The 24,746-nt window shown below is 44.6% G+C and overlaps 1 protein-coding gene and 1 long non-coding RNA gene across 6 annotated transcripts in view; one reads left to right on the forward strand and one right to left on the reverse strand.

Moving 5' to 3' along the window:
- Positions 1-24,746, reverse strand: part of Actn2 (actinin alpha 2) — a 71,307-nt gene that overhangs the window by 30,064 nt on the left and 16,497 nt on the right. The window contains exons 2-7 of one of the 2 annotated variants that reach the window (NM_033268.4): positions 11,358-11,472; positions 10,106-10,225; positions 9,411-9,497; positions 6,785-6,872; positions 4,825-4,903; positions 1,446-1,527 (exon numbers count right to left, since the gene is read on the reverse strand). In NM_033268.4, coding sequence (NP_150371.4) covers positions 1,446-1,527; positions 4,825-4,903; positions 6,785-6,872; positions 9,411-9,497; positions 10,106-10,225; positions 11,358-11,472 — 571 coding nt within the window. Of the gene's footprint in view, positions 1-1,445; positions 1,534-4,824; positions 4,904-6,784; positions 6,873-9,410; positions 9,498-10,105; positions 10,226-11,357; positions 11,473-24,746 lie in introns of those variants that run through there. The other variant, XM_011244263.3, reaches the window with a different exon arrangement.
- Positions 10,216-23,999, forward strand: Gm40667. Of its 4 annotated transcripts, none has more exons than XR_873138.3 (5): positions 10,216-10,396; positions 10,613-10,787; positions 11,269-11,635; positions 21,838-22,059; positions 23,275-23,999. It is a non-coding gene; the product is annotated as a predicted gene, 40667 (long non-coding RNA). The 4 variants fall into 4 exon arrangements; XR_003950501.1 differs by lacking the exon at positions 21,838-22,059 and having other exon boundaries at positions 23,275-23,310; positions 23,888-23,999; XR_003950500.1 differs by lacking the exon at positions 21,838-22,059.

The following is a 24,746-nucleotide window of genomic DNA, read 5'->3' on the forward strand; positions in this document are numbered from 1 at the left end:
AACAGGCGAAGGTGAGATCACCCTGAAGTAAGCAGATCTCTTAGCCCAGCAGGACATAAGGCCCCGTGAAGACAGAGGTTCAACTGGATCAATGCTGCCACAGGGTGAGGAATGCCTTAAAAAACAGGGAAGGATCCATCTCCCAGCCAGACCAACACACTGAGGCCATTCTCAGAGCTGTGAGGAAAAAGGTCTCTGGTTTAGCTCCCAAAGAATTGACTGATGGATGACTAATTAGAATTCCCATTAGAGAATAATGATACTAACAGCAACAAAGTAAAAGACAAACACAACTCAGGATCCCCACAGTTCCCAGCAGGGAGGATCTTGTAAATATCTGCTGAAGGTAACTGCTCACAGATAAATGAAACAAACTCTCCAAAAGCCTGCATTTTAAATGGTGGGCCACAGATACATACAACCACTTGAATTCACCGCTCCTTAGGGTCACAAAGTATTTGAAGCAAGTCCCCAGAAGGAGAATTGGCAGTGAGCTAGCTATATAAACGTCCTCTCAGGTCTGTCAACATTAAGTTTCATTTAGATAAATTACAAACAAAATTGTGGAAGTTTGGTTTGTACACTGATGGCCCAATGTTCTTCTATATTTTAAATTTAATTCTACAGCTTTTAGCTGGAAAGACTTCTTTTCTCTTAAGTGGCAATTTCACAAAGAGATTTATTTGCTAAGCTTACATCTACATAGAGAAGAAAAAATCCAGGATGCTACCGAAAACAAAACAAAACAAAACACAGAAAGCTGTTTTAGAAAACAGTAAACCAAAAAAGCTGGATACAGACATGCAGTTTCCATTCCTAGAGAGGCTGAGACAGTAAGATCAAAAGTTCAAACCCTCGATAGCCTATGGAGTGAGTTCAAGGACAGCCTGATTAACCAAATGAGACTCGAGACCCTGACTCAAAAATAGAAAGTAAAAGAGAGCAAGAGATAAGAGTTCAATGGTAGAGTGGTGGGACAGACGTGCACGGCCCTGGATTCAATCTCCAGGGCCATGGTATTATCTATGTGATGTGTGTAAATATATATGTATGTACATACTTACACACGGGCTATTCATACATGTGTGTGTAAATGTATGTACACACACACAATCACATACAATCACACACCGCTGTCTAGATCTCAATCTATGTACCAAAGCACTCTGCTTCTTAGCTAAGGTTGAGATTTTTATCAAATCTTCTTTCTACAGTTCTGTTGGCCCCATCGTTAGCAAGATCATTATGAGCAAGATAGACACAAAACTCTTACACTCGTGTGTTAAGGGGCAGAGCCTTGTCAGAATCCTAAGTACTTCAGATGCAACATGCCTATAGTTTTACAGTGTTCCCATCCTCCGCCATCGCTTTTACTGTCCACAAGTTTCCTTGTTTTGGTTTGGTTTTGGTTTTCTGTAACTTGGTAGGCATGCTTTTCACCTCACCTTCAGCATCCAACATCTTAGGGATATCCAAGTGCTTCTCTGCTATTTCCATGGCCAGGTTAATGTTTCCTATGGGGTCATCCTGTGTGGAAAACAACACAGCCAGTTTTTCAGGATACCAAAGCAAAAAGAAGACATACACCTCGCTTGTGGAAGGACGCATTCCCACTCACACAGGATTAGAACTATACAACGTTCCTTCTTATGAGACATGGAGAGAAAGACCTCACAGAAACACAGGACCCATGCAGCCACACCTCACATGATGTAAGCAAAAGGTTTAAGAGGCAAATGCTTAGGAGGTGAGTAGACGGACATTTGTCATTTGTATGGAAGGACACCCTGATACAGGTTAGGGCTTAGTTTTCACTCTGTGGGAAAAATAAAAACAACAACAACAAAAAAACCTTCAACCATTCTAAATCATGAAAGCCATTTTCCAGATGTGAAAGGTGATCCCTTCCCCTTTGCTCCGATTACATTGGAGTGTTTGTTTGTTTGTTTGTTTGTTTGACACATCTCAAAAGCCCTACCTTGAACAAGTTCTCCTGCTTCTACTTCCCAAGTGCCAGGATTGCAGGTGTGCACTACCACACCCAGATTAATATGTTGGGTCAGAATATAAGCAGGCTGGGGGTGAGAGGCAGGTGATATTGGGTGAAGTGCTTAGCTTGCTAAAGAGGTTACAGGGTGGCTATAAAGAACAGAAATGATGTTTCTATTCGGTTAAAGGTGAGAAAATGACAGTATTAAAATTGTGTTTTCCACCCTGTGGGATTGGATAAACATGCATAACAAGGTTACCAAGACATATGTAACTGAAATACTGAAGACCTCTAAAGGCAATATAAACTGTTTTAATGTATTAAAGTGATGAACCATGATGACTCTGAAACGGATGGAGGTAAAAGACGGAAATGGAAATGAGTTGCTAGTTTAGGGACAACTTCAACTTTTAGTGCAATGTCCTTCCACCACGGGTCTAGGACTGGCAGGCTTGGCCACAAGCACCTGTACCTACTAGTCCATCTCATCTGTCCCGTTTGAGCATCTTAGAAACTGCACTGCTCTGCAGAATGTAGTCTCCCTACTACAGGGGGATAACTGAAAGCCTTAGACTTCAAAAAAAAAAAAAAAATTCCAGATGCTCCCAAGGAAAATACCAGGGTCATCTCCTTTACCTCACAGAACATATGATTATATCAGGCAAAATACTACTACTAATAATAATGGTCTTTTAACTTAATATTGCTTTAATATGGCATTAGAGCCATTTGCTTAATCACATTCATTAAACTTCACTTGCCTGATTTGCTGTGCTTATGAAGATTACAAGTTGGGTGAAAAATTTTTTTTTTCAAAAAATATGTAAGGAAAAATTCTGGTGTCTAGAATGGGGTGTTAATTCTGCGACTTTGTGACAACCACTGGTTTCCAAGTGCCACTTAAAGAGATGAAGTGTAGCAATTCAGTACTTCCCAGTATAGGCAGGAAGTCATGTGACCTGGCTCTCCCACTTTCTAGGTCTACAAAACTAGAATAATAAGAACTGAAGTCATGTGTGATGGTTCGTGCCTATAATCCCAGGACTCAAGAGGCTGAGGCAGAAGAATCGCCATGAGTTTAAGGCTAGCCTGGGCTACACAGCCAGACCTTGTGTCAAACAAACTAACAAAATCTAAAGCATTGACTTTAGTGTGAAGCTTCAATGAATATGTATGCATTATTTTACACACATGCTTATATATATTGAGAATATATGCACACATACATTTATTTATAGTACATTCTAATATTACAGAATAAGATACTAGTTGTCATTATATTACCAATTTTCTATATTACCCACTATAGATGACTAATTTCCTAAGTCTATTTATTCACTTTCAAAATAAAAACTGATCACTCTAAATTGATAGCAAAACAATCTATTTAAAACAAGTTCTTCATTTTACAAATTCAATAAATATTCATGAGGAAAATATACATATGCTTTAAATATTTCAAGGTAACTCAGAAGACAGGAGAATATGTGCACTGAGGAGCCTGAAACGTTCTACTTCTTTCTATGGCACCTCCTGCCTCATCTTTAGGGAACAAACCAACCTTCACATGCTCCGGATCGAAGAAGACAGACTGGGGTGGGAGTGGGGTCGATGGAGACAGACTGGGGTTGGGGTGGGAATGGGGTGGGCAAGTGATAGCTAACAAGATTGAGGGAGGTCAGAGGAAACTTGCCCCCAACCGTCCATGTCACACACAGGGGCAGCATGCCAACTTCCAGATAAAGGCACAGCACACGTGAATGACCAGCTCAGCTAACCAGCACCCAGGAGGAAATCTGTGGCCTACGGCAAGCATGTCAGAGTTTGCCATACTCTCAGTCCCAAATCTTCCCGGGCCATCATTCCGAAGCACTGCTCTGTCCGACAACCTACATTCTAAAACAACCCTCTTGTTTCTCTTATGAGACAGAGTCTTGCTGGATAGTCTAGGATGCCCTCAAATTCACTACTCTCCTGCCTCACTCTCCCAAATGCTGGGCATCACACCTGGCTTGATCTCAAACTCCTTTTCTTTTCTCTTTCTTCTCTCTCCTTTTAAAGATTTGTTAATTTAATGTATGTGAGTCTGTGTCTTCAGACACACCAGAAGAAGGCATCAAATCCCATTACAGATGGTTGTAAGCCACCATGTGGTTGCTATGAATTGAACTCAGGATCTCTCTGGAAGAGCAGTCAGCTCTTAACTGCTGAGCCATCGCTCCAGCCCTATAACTACTTTAAAATTGGGATTGGGAGAGGAGCACTCCTGCAATCATGGTACATATGATGTGGAGGCAGGATGATCAGGAGTTCAAAGCCAGCCACAGCTACAGGAGACCTTGTTGCCGCACTACTCCACCCAACTCCAACCTCATCCCAAGACCTAGTACATTGAATTGGTTTTCTTCCTAAGGCTAATCCCCCCACCAAAAAAATAAATCTCCAAAGCTTCTTTTGTAAGATAAATAAGTAGTTCCTGCCATCAACAATGACATAGTTGTGAAGAGCCTTTGTGTGAGAAAAGAGTTCTCAACAGATGAGAATCTTCCAGAAAGGTGAAGGGAACTTAAAGCGTAGCGATATGGCTCAGCAGTAAACTCTTTATGCAAGCTCCTGATGCCACATTAAAAGGGGGTAGAGTAATTGAACCTTTCCTATTTCCAAGCCCTAGACACTGCTCATCTTTGTAATCCAGGCAAGTAAAACCTTTAACGTATGCCAAGCCTCCTGGGCATCCCACATCTGTGCCAGCCAGTGCTGGTGGGCTCATTCTCGGGGTGACATGCTGAGCGTGATGGGGGAAGCACACTGAAAGCCACCCCCAAACGAATGACCTTGTTAAGCTTTGAGTAGTCAATGAGGTCGGGCCGGTGTCTGTGGATGAGGGCACAGAGTCCAAGGCCATCTTTCCAGCTTCGCAACAGAAAGAAGAATGTGGGTTAATGGAGAGACCCCAGGTTCCCCTAGGTGAGACACTGTCTGTTCCCATCTGAAGTTTTGCACCAAAGGGACCTTGCCCTACCCCAGTGAATAACACCAGTGGCCCTTGGATGGTCCAGCCTTGCACTTTCCCATACACACTTCCAGTCCCTTCCCCTCTTCCTTTCAGTTTTGAGCAGGTGACTCAGCCTTGGCAGGGGCCCTAACCCTGTTCACTATGTGCTAGAATATACAGCAATGGGAAAGAGGACAAGTCTATCATCGTTCCTACACTTGTAGTCCTAGGGTTTCCTACTCACTCTTTACCCAGTCTCCATTCTGGTCCTCAGCTGATACTGACCTGTATGTAACCCTTTCCCCTAAGGATACTGGCCCCAGGTGAATCTAGGGGATGCTCTCTCGGAGAGTTCTTAGAGTTCTTATAGCCACCATGACTCACCAGCTACTCTGGGGGGTTGCGTTTGTTTATTTGTTTGTTTATTATTTTGGGACAGGGTCCTTCAGCATGGCTCAGGCTGGCCTCTCAACCCTCAAGCTTCAGACTCTTAAATGATGGGGCTGCAGGTTGGGGGCACCATTCTGAGATTATTTTTACTTTTTATTTTTTAGAAGGCCAGGGTCACGGGGCAGACTTGGATGTCAGCTGGGGCACAGACAACACTACTACTGCGCCCTTGGATGCTCAGCTCTGAGTGTGCAGCTGACAGCAGGGCCCATGAGTGGGGAATGGGAAGTGTCCCCCAAGAAGTCAGACATGGAAGATGACCCCGAGGGAAATGGAAATGTCACTCAAAAAGTCATGGGTCCACCAAAGAGGGTAGAGGCCAGTGCTGGCAAACACGGGAACTTGGCTTTCACCCTGGCTGGCTGGCTCGGCCCTCCCTGGCTTCTGGAGACAGGGTGTACTCACTCTCTCCTCTGCTTGCAAGGCCTAGCTTGGTGCTATCATTCTGGGGCTATTCTAACATATTTTTATATAATTTTAAAAAATATTTCTTTGAGAGTTTCATATAAGCATATAGTAAATTTATTCATACTCCCAATCATCTCCCTCCCTCCCTCCCTCCCTCCCTCCCTCCCTTTCTCTCTCTGAATAGTCAAGTCCAATTTGTGTTGTCCATATACTCACGGGTTTAGGGCCATCTACCAGAGTATGGTTAACATACCGAGGGTCACACCCTTAAAGAAAATGGACTCTGCCTCTCCGACAGCCATTAACCTACCTAAAGCTCTAACCAGAAGTATCTCCTGATCTGTGGCTGGGCATGACTTTGTCCTTCCTTCTTCTTGCTTGCCACAGACCCGCAGGAACTCATCATCCAAAGGATGACACGTGACCAAGCCTCTGCTCACATAGGACAGTGCTAGCAACCCCCTAGGAGCTGCCTGCTGCCAGAGCCACGATCTGCTCTCACACAACCCTGGGCTACGTTTGTCCTGTTCTCGGCCACTAATGTGACTTTCCTATTAGTCTTCAATTTTAGCAATTAAAGCTGATGGCCTAAGAAGGAAGGGGCCAGGGTGCTGGAGTGTCCAGAGTAGCTGTAGATTCTGCTGAGGTCCCACCGTCCCAGATAAGAGGCTACCGTTCCTGTCATCCGTTCCTTGTGTGGGGACAAAGGAGCTACCAGATGGGAAGGGCTCTGGCACAACACAACTTTCACTTACAAACAGGACTGTGAACCCTAACGGATTGTCTCCTGTGGGAGGCCCTGGTCACTGGGAAAGTATAGCTTCACTTCTTCCGTGTAAACCAGGCCCTCGACAGTAGAGATACTGGTATAAGCCACATGGTTCTCCTGGCCTTCACAGGCTCTGGGGGAACAGGCAGGGCCTGAAAGCCCAAGTGCTTACCTGGTGTGGAAGTTCTGGATATTCACATTTCTGTATGGAGCTGTCTTCCTCTGACACCATAGCAGCAGCCCTTCTTTGGCAGATGTTTCTATAATAACAGCAAGAAAAGTGTGTGTGTGTGTATGTGTGTGTGTGTGTGTGTGTGTGTGTGTGTGTGTGTGTATGTGTGTGTGTGTGTGTGTGTGTGGTGGGGTGTGCTAAAAAAAGGCTATTTTATTTTGGATATATGAAAAGTCACTTAGGGGAAACACAGACAATGCCATTCTCATAGCTACACCTGAAAAAAAATTAGATTTTAAATTCTCTTATCACTAATTACAAAATTATAACCAGGGCTATGGGATGTTGCTCATGAGTAGAATGCTACTGGTTAGTGTTCCTATGGCCCTAAGTTCAGTATCTACCAAGAGAAAACCAAGTAACAACAAAAAATATAAAAAAGCAAAAACAACAAGCCGGACAAAAGCCTAAGTCCCTGTAATGCTGACTGAAGGGAGATCTGGTGGACTTCCTACAACCCCCACTCCAAAGAGGAAGGGCAAGAGGAGAGCTAGGCAGACCCTAACTCTAAACAAAGCATCCATGTTTATCAGTGTGTACCAGTGCCGTGTGCCCAGTACGGCCCTCCTCCCCTGTCTCAGCCCCTCATCATTACTGTTCTTCTTTCTTTCCTCTTTGAATAAAATGTATTACTGTGCCTTTTAGCCTAACAACTGATCACTGGAATTAAATCTTTTTCTTAAATATTTATTTCTTTAAATTTTTAAAAAGTTGTGTATGAGTGTGAATGCATGTGTGTGTGTGTGTGTGTGTGTGTGTATGTGCATGTACACATGCACATGTGCCACAGTGCACATGTGGAGGTCAGAGGCAGTATTCTTTTTCCACCTTGTGGGTCCTAGAAATCCAACTCAGGCTGCCAGGCTAGGATGACAAGTCATCTCAGCAGCACCTCTTGTAAATAAATCCAAATTAAACTTGGCATTCTGAAAATTAGAAGTACCTATTTATCTCTCAAATCACAGCAGGCAGAATAGGTTTAAGGGTAACCTGGGCTGCCAATTAGTCAGCCTCTGTTAACTTGGTAACCAACAGCTAACCTAGCCTGAGTGGTAAGATCTAAGTATGGAGAAGTGGGGTGTTTCTTATCGTCTTCCCAGGATGAAGGGACTCCGGATGTTGGTCTTTCTGGGGCTTTTAGTGACTCATCAGCCAGCAACCATTAAGACCCGCCCACTGGGGCTGGAGAGCAGAGAAGGCTCAGTAGTCAATCATTGAGACCCACCCTCTGGAGATGGAGACCAGAGAAGGCTCAGTAGATAAGTGCTACTGCTCTGGAAGAGGATCTGTTTCAGTTCCCAGCACCCACGTTGGGCAGCTCATAACTACCTATAATTCCAGCTCCAGGGAATCTGATGTCCTCTTCTGGCCCCCAAGAACACCTGCACATGCATATACATAATTAAAACTAAAATAGATCTTTTTAACAAGCCACGTCCCTGCTCACTGTACTAGGTGACAAGAAGACTGCAGCATGTGCCCTTAGAGAACTTTCTAACTCACTTAAGTGATTCCCTTTTTAGAACACCAAACCCACTTATGTCATCTAAAACATCAAACCAAGAGATAATGCCATTTAAACCTCAATTCGGGCTCAGAAATGACAGCCAGTTTGAAGAACACACAGTCTACATCTGAAAACTCCTGCACAGGGTGCTTCTATTACCGTGCATTTCTTCATGCTAAGGAAAGTAACAGGATGCTTCCCGGAGGTTCCCAATTTATTGAAAAACAGTAATTTGTCATAATTGTGTCAGTTTTTAGCCACTAAATTTAAATACCTAAACAGCTAAACCCACTTTGTAGAGTAGACACTGTTTTGAAGACTGATCCACACTGTAGCTGGGCTAGGAAAACTTGTCTCTTTCTCTTTCTTCTTTTTTTTGGAAGGAATGTAAAGAATGCTTTAGGGGTGAAACAGGGGTTACACAGGCTTGGGTGGGCTGGCTACAAAGCCTGAGGGGCTTTCAAATTTGTGATCCTCCTGTCTTAGCTTCCTGAATGCTAGGTTGATAGGTGTCAACCACCACACCCAACTTTTATTATTAATATTACTAAATACTACTAAAGTGTTCTAGCTGTAAGCCTAATGATCTTTGCCCGAGGGAACTGAAGGGATGACTCTGTGGTGACACGTGTTTAGCAATTGCAAGGCCCTGTTTTAATCCCCAGTGAAGAGAGAAAGAGAAGGAAGAAGAAATAGGGAGGGAGGGACAGGGGAGAGAGGAGGGAAGGATAGAGAATACAAAGGAGAAAGAAAACCCTCTGCCTATTGCATTAGCACATTTGTGAACGCCCTAGTACAATATGCAGTAAAGAAACTTATGTTAAAAACACCGTCTGCTCCAGACATGTGTGCATCTCTTGCAAAGCGATTCCACCGCAAGAATAGAATAGCACTGCCTCGGTCTTTTCCCATACAAATATAAAAATTTTAAAGACTCAATTTAGATGCCTCCCGTTTGATCGTGCAAGTGACTGCTCAGTGTCACAATATCCGATTCAAGATCTAATTTGTAAGCTCAGTTCCCAAATTAGACACGTGGACCACCCCCATGAACTTTACCTTCCACTGAGATGTCCTGAATGGCGAAGCGGAGGATGATGGTCCAGATCATACCCAGGGTCATCTTCACATTGCCATCGACTATTTCTGTGGGCGAGAAAAACAAGCCGATGGGCAGATGACACAATCATGCACAACTCGCTGGCAAGGAGACGACTCGTCTGTTTAAACAGGCACTGCTGAGCATCTGGCTGTGCGGCATCCATAAGCAAATGGCTCTGGTTTCTGTGAATTCTGCGTTAGTGATAAGTACCAGTCTCGCATATGCTTGGTCAATGCAGACCACCTCCGAGTTCTGAGACTCCATCAGAGGGAAGGCATTATATTCCCTGCCCTGGCCCCTCTTGCAGTCTTCTCTAAATGGCACTTGGGGACTCAGCATGCACAGTGACATGCTCCCGGCCTTGGACTCCCTGTGTAGCCCAGACTGAACTCAAAAGGTTCTGGAATGACGGGTTTGTCTCAGCACCACACTGGGCCCTACCGATCAGTTCCTAGAGTCATTCAGACATGAATCTCTAGTAACTCATCTGAGGAAGACAAGGTGTGACACTTGATGTTATTTATTTTTTAACCAGTAAGCCTGCAGCCTGGTGCCCACTCCTGATACATGTCTGTAGCTAGTGCTTAGCAGGGGGCATGATGCAGGCAGGCATGGAGCATGGTGGGAGGGAGAAGAGGCCACTCTCACCTACCTTCAGCTCCAATAGATACCAGCTTCACTCCCTTGCTGGCTATGTAATCCAGAGCCTTGTTGACATTCGCAATCTTGTGGAACCGCATTTTTCCCCGGTCAGGTTTGGGCAGCCTTTCCCCTGAAGGAAGAAAAGAGAATCATGTACAACCCTGTCTTGGTTCTGAATCAAGGGGTTGAAGACTAGAGACTAGGCTTTCCTTAAGAGGAGGCAATCTCTCTACTGCTTCTGACTTGTTTCTAGGTTTCCTGGAAGGGAACACACTCAAGGCCAATGTGACCAAGTGAACAGGTAAGGCCACCACCACGCCCTTTGCAGACTGGATCAGGCCATGAGCGAGCTTTCACACTGATAAAGAAGGAAGCCAGCTTGTGGCCCTGGAGTATTCAGAGTTGCTGGCTAGCTTTTAGAGACGCATACATCACAGAAGTAGTTGCCAGAGCTCTTCTTAGCTATCTGGTCATGAAGCTCCCTGAATCTAAGCAGGCTTGTCATTCTCCTTTCCAGTCACATCTCCTCAAAGGCCACCCAGCCTGCCCAGTCTACACCAGCTGACAAGCCCAGGGTGATCTCTACACATTTTTCAGAGTCCTGTGAAACATGCAGCGGCCCAGACCAGAGGTCATTTATCTCTGGAATCCATACTAAAGATGGACTACAGATGAAGCAGGCGGTATGGCAGGTAGTGTACAAGTGTCCATTTTACTCTCATGTTTTAAGATGTGTGGTATACTATTTTGTTTTACTGTTTGTTTGGTTTGGTTTGGTTTTGGTTTTTGTGATTTTCTTTTAAAGACAGGATCTTACCATGTATCCTAGGCTGGCCTGCAGTTCTCTCTGTACCCTAGGCTGGCCTTCAGTTCTCTCTGTACCCTAGGCTGGCCTGCAGTTCTCTCTGTACCCTAGGCTGGCCTGCAATTCTCTCTGTACCCTAGGCTGGCCTGCAGTTCTCTCTGTACCCTAGGCTGGCCTGCAGTTCTCTCTGTACCCTAGGCTGGCCTTCAGTTCTCTCTGTACCCTAGGCTGGCCTGCAGTTCTCTCTGTACCCTAGGCCTCAACTTATGGTGATCCTCGTGACTCAGACTGGAATTACAGAGAAGTACTGTCATATCCAGCTCTAAACGTTTTAAGTCCACTCTATATAGACTCCATTCTTCTTTTAGAACAGGAACAAACAAGCAAAGACACAAGCAGGTAGACTGCTCTTTGAGAAGACTTCCTTGGCCTTGGCATTTGATGTCAGCATGCCCACCTGAGATGACTTCTAGAAGTAGCATGAGCTTGAGGCCGTTCCTGAAATCCTCCTCGATGTTCTCGATCTGGGTGCCAGCTTTCCGCAGGTGTGAGTTGCACCAGGCAGTGAACGTCTGCAAGGAAAACCAGACTCGGTAAGCACAGGCCAGGCGCCCAGAAGACCTCTTTTTCATGGACAGCACCTGGAACCTTCTAGAGGGTCTATGAGAGCCCATAGCTACCTGGGCCTGCTACGGGAAGCAGAATTCGATGTAGAGACGAATTGGAGACACAGAGGTAAGCATGTGGCAAAATCTCTTTAGGGACAAAATTAATTTGTTTGCAACTACAACTTGAAGAGTTTAAAATTTTTCAACATTTATTTATTTCTGTGGGGGAGAGATGCACATGTGGAAACCAGAGAACAACCTATAGGAAGTCCTATAGGAGTCCTATAGAACAACCTATAAGAGTCCATCTTTCCTTCCACTGTGTGGTCCCAGGAATAGAACCAAGGTTGTCAGGGTTGGCAACGAGTGCTTTTATCCACTGAGCTGGTAAAGCTCTCGCACTTCTTGAGGAGTGCTTACCTTCAGTGAAAAGTGGCTCTCTGAAGGAAAGAGACTAAATAAAACACAAGCTTTTATTCCTTGCATTCAGCAAAAGTAAGTGTGCTGGCCAAATAGATGCATAAGTAATGCTGAAGGAATGTTGGAGCAGCTTTCTGCGGAGAGTGGGTGACATTGTATAACACAGAACAGAGAGGGGGAGGGACCCCTAACTACTAATTATCAATGAGTACTTTGTCTTGAAAGAACAATAATTTTAAGTTCTTGGCTAAATCAATTAAAACAAATTTGTAGCGTATCATTTAAATAATAAAAATAGTAATAACCTCCTCCGAGCTTATGCTAGGACTTGAATTAGATTCTGTGTTTACTAAAGATTTATTTTATTTTTAAGAGAGAGAGTGTGTGTGTGTGTGTGTGTGTGTGTGTGTGTGTGTGAGAGAGAGAGAGAGAGAGAGAGAGAGAGAGAGTGAGTGTAGGTGCCCATGAAACCTGGAAGGCGTCAGATCACCTAGAGCTGGAGTTACAGATGGTTGTGAGCCACTCAGTGGGAGTGATGGATTCTGAACTTGGGTCCCCTTGAAGAGTAAGTAGTACATGGTCTTAACCTTGAAGTTTTGTCTAAGGTGCCTATATTCTGGGTTTTAAACTTGATCACACATGACCCCACCCCGGAGTGCCTTTGGGCCCTGTCATGTTAATGAATTACTAATACAGTCTGCAGAGGAGACCAGACCGCCCCTTGGTGCTGCCCTAAGTTAGTCTGTTATTTTTCAAGCTTCTTTTAATTTGGCTTTCACTTGTGTGCTATTTCCTGCCAAAACCAGATTAGAAATGCTTTGGGCAGCTGCTGGCTAAGAATGCAAACTGTCCCCTGTCACAACAGCTGCTGGGCTTAAGAACAGAGTGCCTGGCACGATAAATGGGGAGGGTAGGCAGGGAGCACCCGAGGAGGTTCTTGTACTCACAATGAGACAAATCGGCCTCTCCTAAACAGACTGCTTCCAAACGGGGCCAGAAAAAGCACGGTGCCCATAAAAACAATTTTCCAAGGTAATAAAGAGGAGTTTCGAAGTTAGCAGTCACCCCGCTCGAGAATTACTATAAAACGGATATAAATTCAACGACAAAACATGTAAGCATTTTCTCAGATTTAGAGACATCAAATTGTCCCAAGAGTCTAAATGAATAAATACTTCTCCTAAACATGCTTGAGCTTTAGAAATCAACATGGAAGCCCCTGCAGACCTGGACCCCAACAAGGTGGCCTTCTCTGGTTCCAAGTAGCTACTGAAACTTAAGCTGATTAAGGGAAAGTAAACTCAAATGTAGCCTCTAAGGGACGCCAGCATCTTTCAATTGCTCGCTATGGAGCGGTCCAGCCATGAGCATCCCAGACATGAGCATCCCAGCATTGTTATAGACAGTGACCTTGCTATGGAAAGGTAAGATGACTACAAGAACATTACTTAAGAGTCATCCGGTCAATTATATGGACTTAGGCTCTGGACGGTGTTGTTCATTTGGTGGAGTGCCTGGCATGCATTAGTTATGAGTTTGGTCTTCAGTACCAAATAAAAACAGGGTCTAACCCGAGCACTTGGGAGGTAGAAGCAGGAGAATAAGGATTTCAAGGGCATCTGTGGCTACATTCAGAATTCGAGGCCAGCCTGGGCAATAAGAGACTCTACCAAAAATAAATAAACAAAACAACAACAAAAGTCAGGGGCAGCAATATGGCTCAGCAGGAAAGGAGTTTGCCATCAAGACCGATGACTTAAAATTTCTGAGATTTGGGCTGGTGAGATGGCTCAGTGGGTAAGAGCACCCGACTGCTCTTCCGAAGGTCAGGAGTTCAAATCCCAGCAACCACATGGTGGCTCACACAACCATCTGTAACAAGATCTGACTCCCTCTTCTGGTGTGTCTGAAGACAGCTACAGTGTACTTACATATAATAAATAAATAAATCTAAAAAAAAAAAAAGTATTTTCAAAAAAAAAAAAAAATTTTCTGAGATTTCTGAGATCCACATGGTAGGAGAAAATCAATCCCTGCAAGATGCCCTTTGACCTCCATATATACACCATGGCTTGTGCATGTTCGTGCTCAGACACACACACACACACACACACGCCACTTCGAAAATTTAAAGAATTTTTAAGAAACAACATTACAAAACAACAAAACTACCTGACAAGTTGCTCTCATTTAACTGATAGCATCAAGATTAATTATATATGTGTGTGGTCTTATAGAATACCAAATCTTGAGAGAAAAACATAACAATGTAGACATTTGTAGAGTTGCTTTTATTTAGGCTCTACTTGAAAAAGAACAAGCTATGGTACTTGGTATCTTATCACTTAGTTCCGTTGACAGTCAGAGTGTCAGAAGCACTTCTGGAGATAGCCCCAAAGCTGCCCATGACATCAGCACAGGCTTCTAATCCCCCATGGAATGCTGTGAGGACCACTCTGATAAGTCTTTTCTTGGGCATACCTACCAGTGGAGGTTTCCTATCTCATATATTACTCAGTTGTGTGAGTCCTGAGAATGAGCGTAATCTAAGATGCCAATGTGTTCAGCAGGGCGCAGCCCCAAAGAGTAACACCTGTCTTTAATGAGTTCCCCAAAGCACCAACAAAAGGGGTTACAGGGGATCATAGAAAGGGGGCTCAGATGGCTCCAGGGTAATTGCAAAGAAAAGGCCACTGAACACTGCATACGGAAATGGAATTATAAGGCTTCTTACAATGTTTAACTGTCATTCTATTTGCAGTTTTCATTGTCACAGACTAGAAACACTGTTTCATCACAGAGACTTCTGGGAAAAGTGTTTGGATCCTTAGGATGCACAAGATAGCAACAAAGCTCTGCGACCTTCGGAAGCCTTCCTTGTAGGCATCCTTGCTTAGCGATATACTAATACACAGCAATATATATATCTAAGGTCCAAAGGTCCATGGGAATGGAACCTTGGAACGCTCACATAGCCACGGAGGTTAAGAACACCTTACTCCAGGAAGCACCTGAGGACTAGATTGCTTAGCCAGATGCCCAGTCTGAAAAGATGTTCAAGTTTCCCATCCCACAGGTGCCTGGCCAATCCAAGATCTCCTCCATCTTCCCTCCAGCTCAAACGCTCTTCCACTTTGCTATTATTCCCTTTCCTCTGTATACCTAGTGGTAAATCCAAGCGTTTTAGATATCTCAAAAGGGGTACTTAGTTAGCTAAGCACAGTGGCATGTCAATGCAATCCCAGTCACTTGTGAGGCTGAGGCAGGAGGATCATAAATACAAGGTCAGGCTGGGCTACATACCAAGGGCCAGAGTCAAAAAAGGGGTGTGAGGTAGGCATAAGAACATGTTGGAAGGAGGGTTTGGGGAGACAGTCCAGGGAATGAAAGCAATAGCTAAGCCTGGGACCCATATGGCAGGAGGAGAAAACTGACTTCTAAAGGTTGTTCTCCAATTCACCCTCTCTCTCTCTCTCTCTCTCTCTCTCTCTCTCTCTCTCTCTCTCTCACACACACACACACACACAGGCGCATGCACACACACATGCACACAAACATGTGCACACGTGTAATATTAAAACAAACAAAAAAAGAATTCAGAGTCAGCCACAAAGAGAAACCCCAAACCATCTATTCCCCAGAAATGAAAGACAATCCACGCTAGTCTTTACCGGCTCCAAAGAAACTAAGGTTGAAGTTCCAGAGATACAAGAGAGAAAAGTAGAGTGCAGACACTGCCTCTGTGGGTGTGAAGGTCAATCACATTGACTGGGTTTGGAATGAGATGCACTGTTGCGCATGCCTGTGAGGGCCAGGGACGAAGAAGACGCTCCCTGACTGTGAGGGGCAGCATCCCAGGGTTAGAGCCCCAAACTGAATAAAAACAAAAGGGGGAAAGAGGAAAATGAGAAGGCAAGCTGAAAGCCAATATCCCTCTATGCTTCCTGAATGAGCATGTGACTGGCCACCTCCTGCTCCTGCATCTGGGTGTCTGTCATGTGCTTTGTCACAGCAAAGAGATGCTAGGTGTGGCACTTGGGCAACTGGAGTAAACGCAGAATCCCTTTCTACAACACAAAGAAACACACACACACACACACACACACACACACACACACACACCAGGTGCTTTATGAAACACACACACACACACACCAGGTGCTTTGTGAAACACACACACACATACCCCAGGTGCTTTGTGAGCAGAAGCTGGCTTCTCTTTCCAACGATGGTCATCCCTGGACTCAGATGAGAGCTCTCCAAGCCCAGGGAGCCGCAGAGTTGGGCCAAGGTTCTGGCCCTGTTCTGGTAACCTGTCAGTCACTGGCTTTCATTTGGCAGGACTGCAGAACACTCAGACCACAATGGTCCTTACTTCTGCCATATAGTCCTGAACTTGACCCAGAGGAAAATGCTCCTCAAACCCTGTGACATGGCAGCTGATGGTCAGCTGAGAGCACGTGTGAGAGAGGACGGTTCATTTAAAAGCAGCAAAGGCCCATCCATCTTTCACAAGGGATTTGAATCCACTGCCTTTCCCACAGTGAAATTGTAACACAGAACAATGCGGTTACTTAGTGGTGAGCACAACTTAGCTCTGAACCGAGGAGAGAAACGTGTGTCATTCGGCTGCTATTTGGTCCTTGACTTCATTTTTTAGTTTATTTTACCTATTAATGCTGCATTCGTTCATAAAAATGTTTCATAACAATTTCTTTTCATGAGGAATCTTTAAGCAAAAGTAGTTGCATCTGTGATTTAATTTTTTAAAATTTTATGTTGTGCATATAAATGTTTTTGCCTGCAGTTATATCTATGTACCATGCAGTTATATCTGTGTGCCTTGTGCCCACAGAGGTCAGAAAAGGGTGTGAGATCCCTTGGAACTAGAGTGACAGACAGTTGTGAGCTGATACGTGGTTGTTAAGATTTGAACTCAGGTCCTTTTGAAGAACAGTCAGTGTTCTTTTTTTTTTTTTAATTTATTTATTTATTATATGTAAGTACACTGTAGCTGTCTTCAGACACTCCAGAAGAGGGCATCAGATTTCGTTATGGATGGTTGTGAGCCACCATGTGGTTGCTGGGATTTGAACTCTGGACCTTCGGAAGAGCAGTCAGCACTCTTAACCACTGAGCCATCTCACCAGCCCCCCAGTCAGTGTTCTTAATCACTAAGTCATCTCTCAATGGTTTTCTTTTGTTTTCTTGTGTGTGTGTGTGTGTGTTGTGTAATTATTTTTATCATTTCTCCTTGGCCACATGTGTGTGCATCTCAAGAGACGGGGGTCCTGATGAGAACCCAAAAAACTAATCATGGACCTAGCAAGAGTCTGTTGCATTCAATGCCCACCCTCACCCCACTTTGCTATGGTCCTTGAGACTGAACATAGGACTTCATACATGATAGGCAGGTGCTCTACCACTGAGCTACCTCAGTAAAAATAGGGTCTACAGGTCTGAGTTATCCAAACTCAAAGACTCACTCTGTAGCAAGTCTTAAACATATGATTCTCCTGCCTCAGACTTCTAAGCAGTGGGATTATAGGTCTGTGCCACCTGGCCTAGCTCAGTCACTCTGAAAAAAAGTACAATGTCTGCCCCAGATCTTTCATTCAACCATTACCACTTCCTCCCTGTTCTACACACACACTCACACACACACACACACACACACACACACACACACATACACACACAAATGTGACATCACACTAATACATTTATTTTCTATTTCTATGTGCAGCTTTTAAAAACAATAACTAGAAATATACTACATATATACTTATGCACTACATATATACATTATACTACATATAATACATATTTCAGACATGTCCTCTAAAATGGAAAGAAACTCCTTAAGAGTTTTCTGAATGCAATGGGCTGCACTTTACAGAATGAAGGTCAAGGGAAGGGAGGGCTTTTGAATCCACCAGTGAAAAGACAGAATGGTGCAGAGGGGCGTGGTCAGGAATCATGAAAGCATGCCGTGACCTGAGGTTATTTGTCCTTATCTGTCCTGGAGGAAAGGGGGGGGGGGTGGCGCCAAGAAGCACACGCTGTGTCTTCAAAGTGTGCCCTGACACTTGCCCTGGCCTGAAACCTTCAGGTGGGATGGCCAAAATTTCCCAAAAAGGAGCAGGGAGGATGGGCAGGGAGCCAAATCCAGCCTGAAGTCATGGTTCAGGACGCACATTCTATTTCTGACTGTGACACTGTGCAATGATTTGTCCTTCACATCCTGACACTGCCAGCTATAATATAACCAAGGCCATAATCAGCATTATGAAACAGTTCCGTCTCTAAACAACAAAACAAAAAGTATTTAAAACATATATATATATATATATATATATGTGTGTGTGTGTGTGTGTGTGTGTGTGTGTATATATATACATATATATGTATATATATATTAAAAACACAATTTTGTTATGCTGATTTTTAAATGCTCCATTTACCTTTCTATCTATAACAACTGCTTTAATAGTGTCTTCTTTTCTACTTCATAAATTCCTAATCTACCAAGATGACTTCTGATCAGCTTCCAGGTTCCTGATCAGTATTGCAGAAAGAAAGGTTCTAGAGAGCTGCCCGTGTGTTCAGCATCTTTGAAGGTAGAGGTGGGAGGGCAGAGTTCTCTTAAACGGGTATGTCTGTTTAGCACTGCCGTTGATAAGGACACTCTGCCCTTTCAGAGAGTAGGTGGCCTTGCCCTGTGAGGATGGAAACCCTGTCAGTCAGTCACTGGCTGCTGCAAGGAGAAGGGCCCGCCTCATGTTGAAGCTCCCTGACCCAGTGACAGAAAGCCTTGACAGTGCATACACTACAGAGAGTGACACTGTGTGGCCCGTATGAATGCTACAGTGCTAGCCCCAGCCAGTGAGGACCTGGAAAGCCACGACAGAAGCCAATAGCATAGCTGCAAAAGAGATGGCTGAGACTGACCCTGGCCTCCAGACACATGCATGCACAAAAGTGTAGCAACACACACACACACACACACACACACACACACACACACACCCCGAGAAGCTAATGTGGCCTTAAATTTAAATATCCAGCTGAGTGTAGTGGCATTAATTCCAGCATTTGGAAGGCAGAGGTGGGGATCTCTTCAAGTTCAAGGCCAGTTTGTTCTAATAGCAATTCCAGCATTTGGAAGGCAGAGGTGGGGATCTCTTCAAGTTCAAGGCCAGTTTGTTCTAATAGCAAGTTCCAGGGCTGCCAAATCTACAGAGAGAGTCTCTCTCTCTCTCTCTCACACACACACACAAAAAATAAATACATAAATATCCAGACACTCCACCATCTTGGAAAATATTAAGGAAAGTGTTTCACTGGCTTCTATTTTATTCAAGAAGTCTCTGGTTCTAGAATGCACTCTCAATAGAGACAAAACATTAACCATGAGACTCAATAATCATACAACTGAGAAAAAAAGACCATGACTTCAAAGCTGTACACTTTTCTACTGTTCATAGAATCTTAAAATGTCACCAAAGCAGGATGCAGCTTAGTAGGAGGGTGCTTTAGTTTAGTTTAGAATGCACAGGGTCCTGGGTTTCATCCCTGGGGTGAAAAGAGGTAAATGAAAGCAAAGGATGTATAACATCAGGGACATTAACCCTAATGTCCCAATTATCATCAACCACCAAGATGCCCTGAAGTCCACTGAGACCCATGATGCTCTCGTAATTTACACAGCCAGGCATCCAGCTATATAGTAGGCAGCCATTCCATTCTCTGCCCACAAATCTCTGCTTATCTCCCAAGATCCTGTTAGACACTGTGGCGTGGGGAAGCACAGGTCAGCCACCCCTGACTGCCGAGTGAATTTCTCACTATAGCCTAAGCTACAGCGAGACCCTGTCTTATAAAAGAAAGAGGACGAAAGGAAGTCAGGGAGAGAAAGAGGGGGAAGGGAAGGAAGGATAGGAGGATGGATGGAGAGAATGAATGATTATTTGAATGTATGAATGTATGAATGAATGAATGAATATGAATCAAGCCACGTTAGACTCTTGCTCAGGTAGGGAAAGTTGTCTCAGAGAAGTGACCCCTAGCTGTGATTTAAGATTGCCTGAACCCAGGAGATATTCACCTCTGATATCAGACCCCCTAAGTCTTCAGGATAGAAATACCAACAAAGGTCTCGAGGGCTTCTAGAAGCCTGCCATCTTCATTCAAAAGCACTCAGGAGATGCTGGTGAAACCAACAGTGCAGAAAAGCAGGGCTTACTGATCTCAGCTGGGGTAGTCACTGGAGGATGGTGGCAGGTTACAACCATTTCTTGTTCAGGGTTTGTTTGTGACAGGGTCTCAGGCTGGTCTCAAATTCCCTAGGTACTCCAAACCTAACCCTTGACCTTCTTGCTTCCTCCACCTCCTGAGTGGGTGCTGGGATTTAAGTCAATCCCACGTCTAAAGTTCTGGAGCTCAAGGCCCCCTGCATGCAAAGCAAGCACTCTAACCGCCTGAGATATACCCCTAGCCCATGGTTCTTCTTTGAGACGAGTTTCTCTCTGTACTCCAGGCTCGCCTCAAATTTGCAGTCCTCTTGCCCCAGTTTGCCAATGCTTGGCTCACAGGCATGAGCTACCACCACGCCTGAAAATTTGTTCCTGATTATGATCTTACTCGGCAAACTTTCAAGGTGTAATAAAGTTGTTTTTTGTTTGTTTGGTTTGTCTGAATTAAAAATTGGTAAGAACATGTATCTGTACAAGTTCTACATTAAAAAAAATTATGCCAAGCTTAAATGCAGAATTACAGGCATTAAGAAAGAATATGTAAGCTGAGAGAGAGGAGAGAAGGAAGAGAGACGGGGAGAGGGAGAGAGCAAAAATAGCAGGCATCTCCACTGAATGGGGTCTGTAAAAATAGAATCCACTCATGGGTGATCAAGTGGGTAGGCTAGCCATGGCTCCCCAAGCACTTAGAAAGACAGTCTTATCCAGACCTGGCCTTAATCAGAAATTCTGAACTGAGAACTTGAGGCTTCAACTGCCAGATTCATGAGCCTGCCTTCTGTCTAACCCACAGGCTGCTCAAAAATTCAGAAATGCAAGTGCTAAGAAGTGTAGCAGGAGCTGCTGCTGCTCGGATTTTTCATAAAAGCCAAATCTAGCCTGGAGGAATGAGGACTTGAGCAATGACCTCTCTGATATGTAGGAATCTTCTTCAAAACAACCAGAAAAGGGGGGTAGGGAGAAGGTTCAACAGTTACAGCAGACATGACAGCAGTAAGAACTTGCCTGTCTAAGCTGGCCATGGTGAATCACACCTGTAATCAAAAAACTTAAGAGGCTGAGGCAGAGGACTGCCACTAGTTCAAGGCCAGTGAACATCTTTAACATGGATTCCCCCCCCCCAATATGGTTTTATTTAAGAACAGTCTTGCCGGGCATGGTGGTGCACACCTTTAATCCCAGCACAGGCAGATTTCTGAGTTCGAGGCCAGCCTGGTCTACAGAGTGAGTTCCAGGACAGCCATGACTATACAGAGAAACCCTGTCTTAACCCCCCCCCTCAAAAAAAAAAGAACAGTCTTGATTAATAGAGTCTTTCTTGTAAAGATGTGCAGACAGAAGCTAAACACTCACTACTCCAGTCTAAAGTACAATCCTTCTTTAAGATCTATTTTATTATTTGTGTGTCTGTGTCTGTGTGAGGATGTGTATGCATGCGGAGCTAGAATGGCCGGTGGTGCGAGCCAATCAACATGGACGCTGGAAACTGAACTTGGAACTTGGTCCTCTGCAAGAGCAAGTGCTCTTTACCCCTTGAGCCCTAATTTTAAAGATATGAGATGGATATATGTCCGGTTAATGTGTGTGGAGGGGTGTCTGTCAGAAGAGAATGTTGGGTGTCCCGCTCCATCTCTCTTTTCCTTGTTCCTTTCAGACACGGTCTTTCACTAAACTTGGAGCTAGGCTGACAGCCAGCAAGGCCCAGCAACCCTCCCATCTCCACCCCTACACATTGCTGGGGTTACAGGTGTGCAGTCAGAACTCAGCTTTCACATGGATGCCAGGGATTTGAACTTGGATCCTCATGCCTGCACATCAAGGGCTCTTAGCCAATGATCCACTTCCCCCAACTTAAACTTGATTGATTTTGATGAAGGTAAACAGCAATTAATACAGGAACAAGTCATCTACTGTTGATCTCACATCAAAGTACACCTCTTCTGTCCCACAAAGCCGATAACTCCTCAGTTATGGTTCTCTACATCCTTTTCCCATGTCAAACTTCCCCTTAAAAGACAACATGGCCAGGCATGGTGGTGCATGCCTGACATCCTGAAATAAAGGACAGAGGCTGGACAATTGGGAGTTCAAGGCCGAGTCTGGACTACACAGTGATTTCCAGGCTAGCCTGGGCTATACATGTGTTCTAGCCTATACAATGAGGCCAGTCTCAAAAAGCCAGGAGTAAGTGCAAGCTGGTCTGCGTCTCCATGTTCCCTCACTGCCTCATAAAGACCGTGCATTACTGTGAGGCTAAGCACTTTCCATCTGTTAATTTCCTCCCTGCTCAGGAGAATTCCCACAACACTGCTTCTCAGAAGTCCACTGTTCACACTCCTGAGGCTTGCTTTTCAGCCAGTATTGCTCATCTCTCTCTACCTGCCATCCCCACCATGGTGTTAAGCATCTCGTGAGAACAAATATGCTGGCTCGAAATGCATGCTCACTCAAGGAACCCCCTTAAAGTTCCCAAAACAACTTTTTAATTTTTTTATTATTTTTTTTATTTTATGGATATGAGTGTTTTGCCTGCCTGTATGTCTGTTCGTCTTGTATGTGCCCCATGTTCATGAAGGTCAGAAGAGGGAGTTAGATACAGTTGTGAACCACTATGTGGGTACTGGGAATTAAACCTGCGTCCTCTGAGAGAGCAGTCAGGATCTCAGTATGAAGCCCTCGGTGGCCCTGAACTCAAAGAGATCCATCCTCCTGCTCATGTGCCACCACACCTGGCTTCAAAACAGAATTTTAATTAGAAAAAAAAAAAAATCAGAGGCTGGTGACATAGCTCAGCAGGTAAAGGGGCTGGCCACCAAGCCTGACAACCTGAGTTTGGCTCCCAGGTCCCACATGGTAGAAGGAAAGAACTGACTCCTGAAAGTTATCCTCTGACCTCCATATGCTCGCCCGGGAACAAGTGTGCCTGCTTGCAAGTGCACGCACGCGCACGCACGTAAACACACAGACACACACACACACACACACACACACACACACACACACACAAAATAAATGAATAAGTAAGCATAAAAAAGCTATAAGCTCATATATGTATCATCTCTTCTGTGACTCCAGTGATTTTTTTTTTCAGTGCTGAGGACAGAATCCAGGACCCTGGCACGCCTAGGTAAAGTGTTCTGTCTCTGAGCCACACCCCAGCCCCATGAAGTCTCTATTCTAAAGAAGGGTCACAGGTGATCTTGGAGCAGCCTTTCCTTTTAACTGTCAAGTCCAACAATGAAGACAAGAACTGTGTATCCGTCCCCAACTATCTTACGGCTAGGAACGTATGTTAAACTAAGCAAAGCAAGCGTCTTCACCATGAAAAGTCCATTGCATGTTCTCTGTAAAAGCCTAAGGGGCTGGGGGTGTGGAGCTAGCACTGAGGGTCACAGGAAAACTACTGGGGCCTGGTCACACACGCTTTAGTGTTGGGTTCACCCATAAACCCAACTCAACTACTAGCTTGGTGTTTCGTGGGGTCACACCTGCCTTCCCATTCTGGCATGCGACGGGTGAAGAATTCCTCCAAGGACTTACTGGTAAACAACCATATTAAGGCTCCATCTGATCAATCCTGAGCTACGCTTCCCAAAATAGCTTGTTCCCTAAGAGCCCGGGAGCTGTGCATGACAAGCACCTCCCTGGCAGGGCAGGCCCAACTGTTGCTCAGTTTATTGTACTTAGCTCAGTCTCTTCCCCAGGATGAATGTGAAGCGAAAGAAAAGCACACTGATGTTCCCCCGCCCCTCTCAGCCCATCCAGCAACTGCGGAAACAGCTTGCACCACACAGACAACAAAATAAATATTCTTTAATTCAAGTTCACCATACTGTTACTATTTTGGGGGGGACCCAAATAAGTGGCTGTCTACACAGAGGGATGAAAGCGCTCATTTGGAAGGAAGCAGCTTTCTGGAATACAGCATATTGTCTGCGTTGCGGCCCCAAACCTCAGGCAGGTATAGACACAGCTTTCCTTACATATGGAGGGACGCTTACCATATGGCAAAAACACAGGGAAGTTGGGCATTTCCAGCATCCTGCTAACTCTGCCGCACAGCAGGTAGCCGGGCTGGGATTTCTTCACTAGGAAGGTTCCCTAAGGGATGGAAAGAAGGCTTGGAGATGAAGAGCACTGACTACTCTTCCAAGTCACCTGGGTTCAATCCCCAACACTCACAATTGTCTCAAAACAGTCTGTCGCTCCAGCTCCAGATCAACCTGATGGCTTCTTCTGGCCTTCACAGGCACCAGGTACACAACCTGCTGCACAGGCCTACATGTAGGCAAAACACCCTTACCCATTAAATATTTTACATTTTAATTTTAAAGAAAGTTTCCTAGAAACACTCATGGAAGTGCAGAATGAAGTTTCATGGCTTTAGCCATTTCAGACAATTCCACGCTGCAGTATAAAACAGATAAACACAGGCCCACGCACCATTGCTCACAGCAGTCTCTGAGAGACTGAGACAAATGTTTTCAGCTTCTCTCTGATGTGTGCGTTTTAACTTTTTCTTACCTTTGTGTTTAATGATGAACCCATTTTACTTATGCACGC

The sequence above is a fragment of the Mus musculus genome, chromosome 13, assembly GCF_000001635.26.
Source record: "Mus musculus strain C57BL/6J chromosome 13, GRCm38.p6 C57BL/6J".
NCBI lineage: Eukaryota > Metazoa > Chordata > Mammalia > Rodentia > Muridae > Mus > Mus musculus.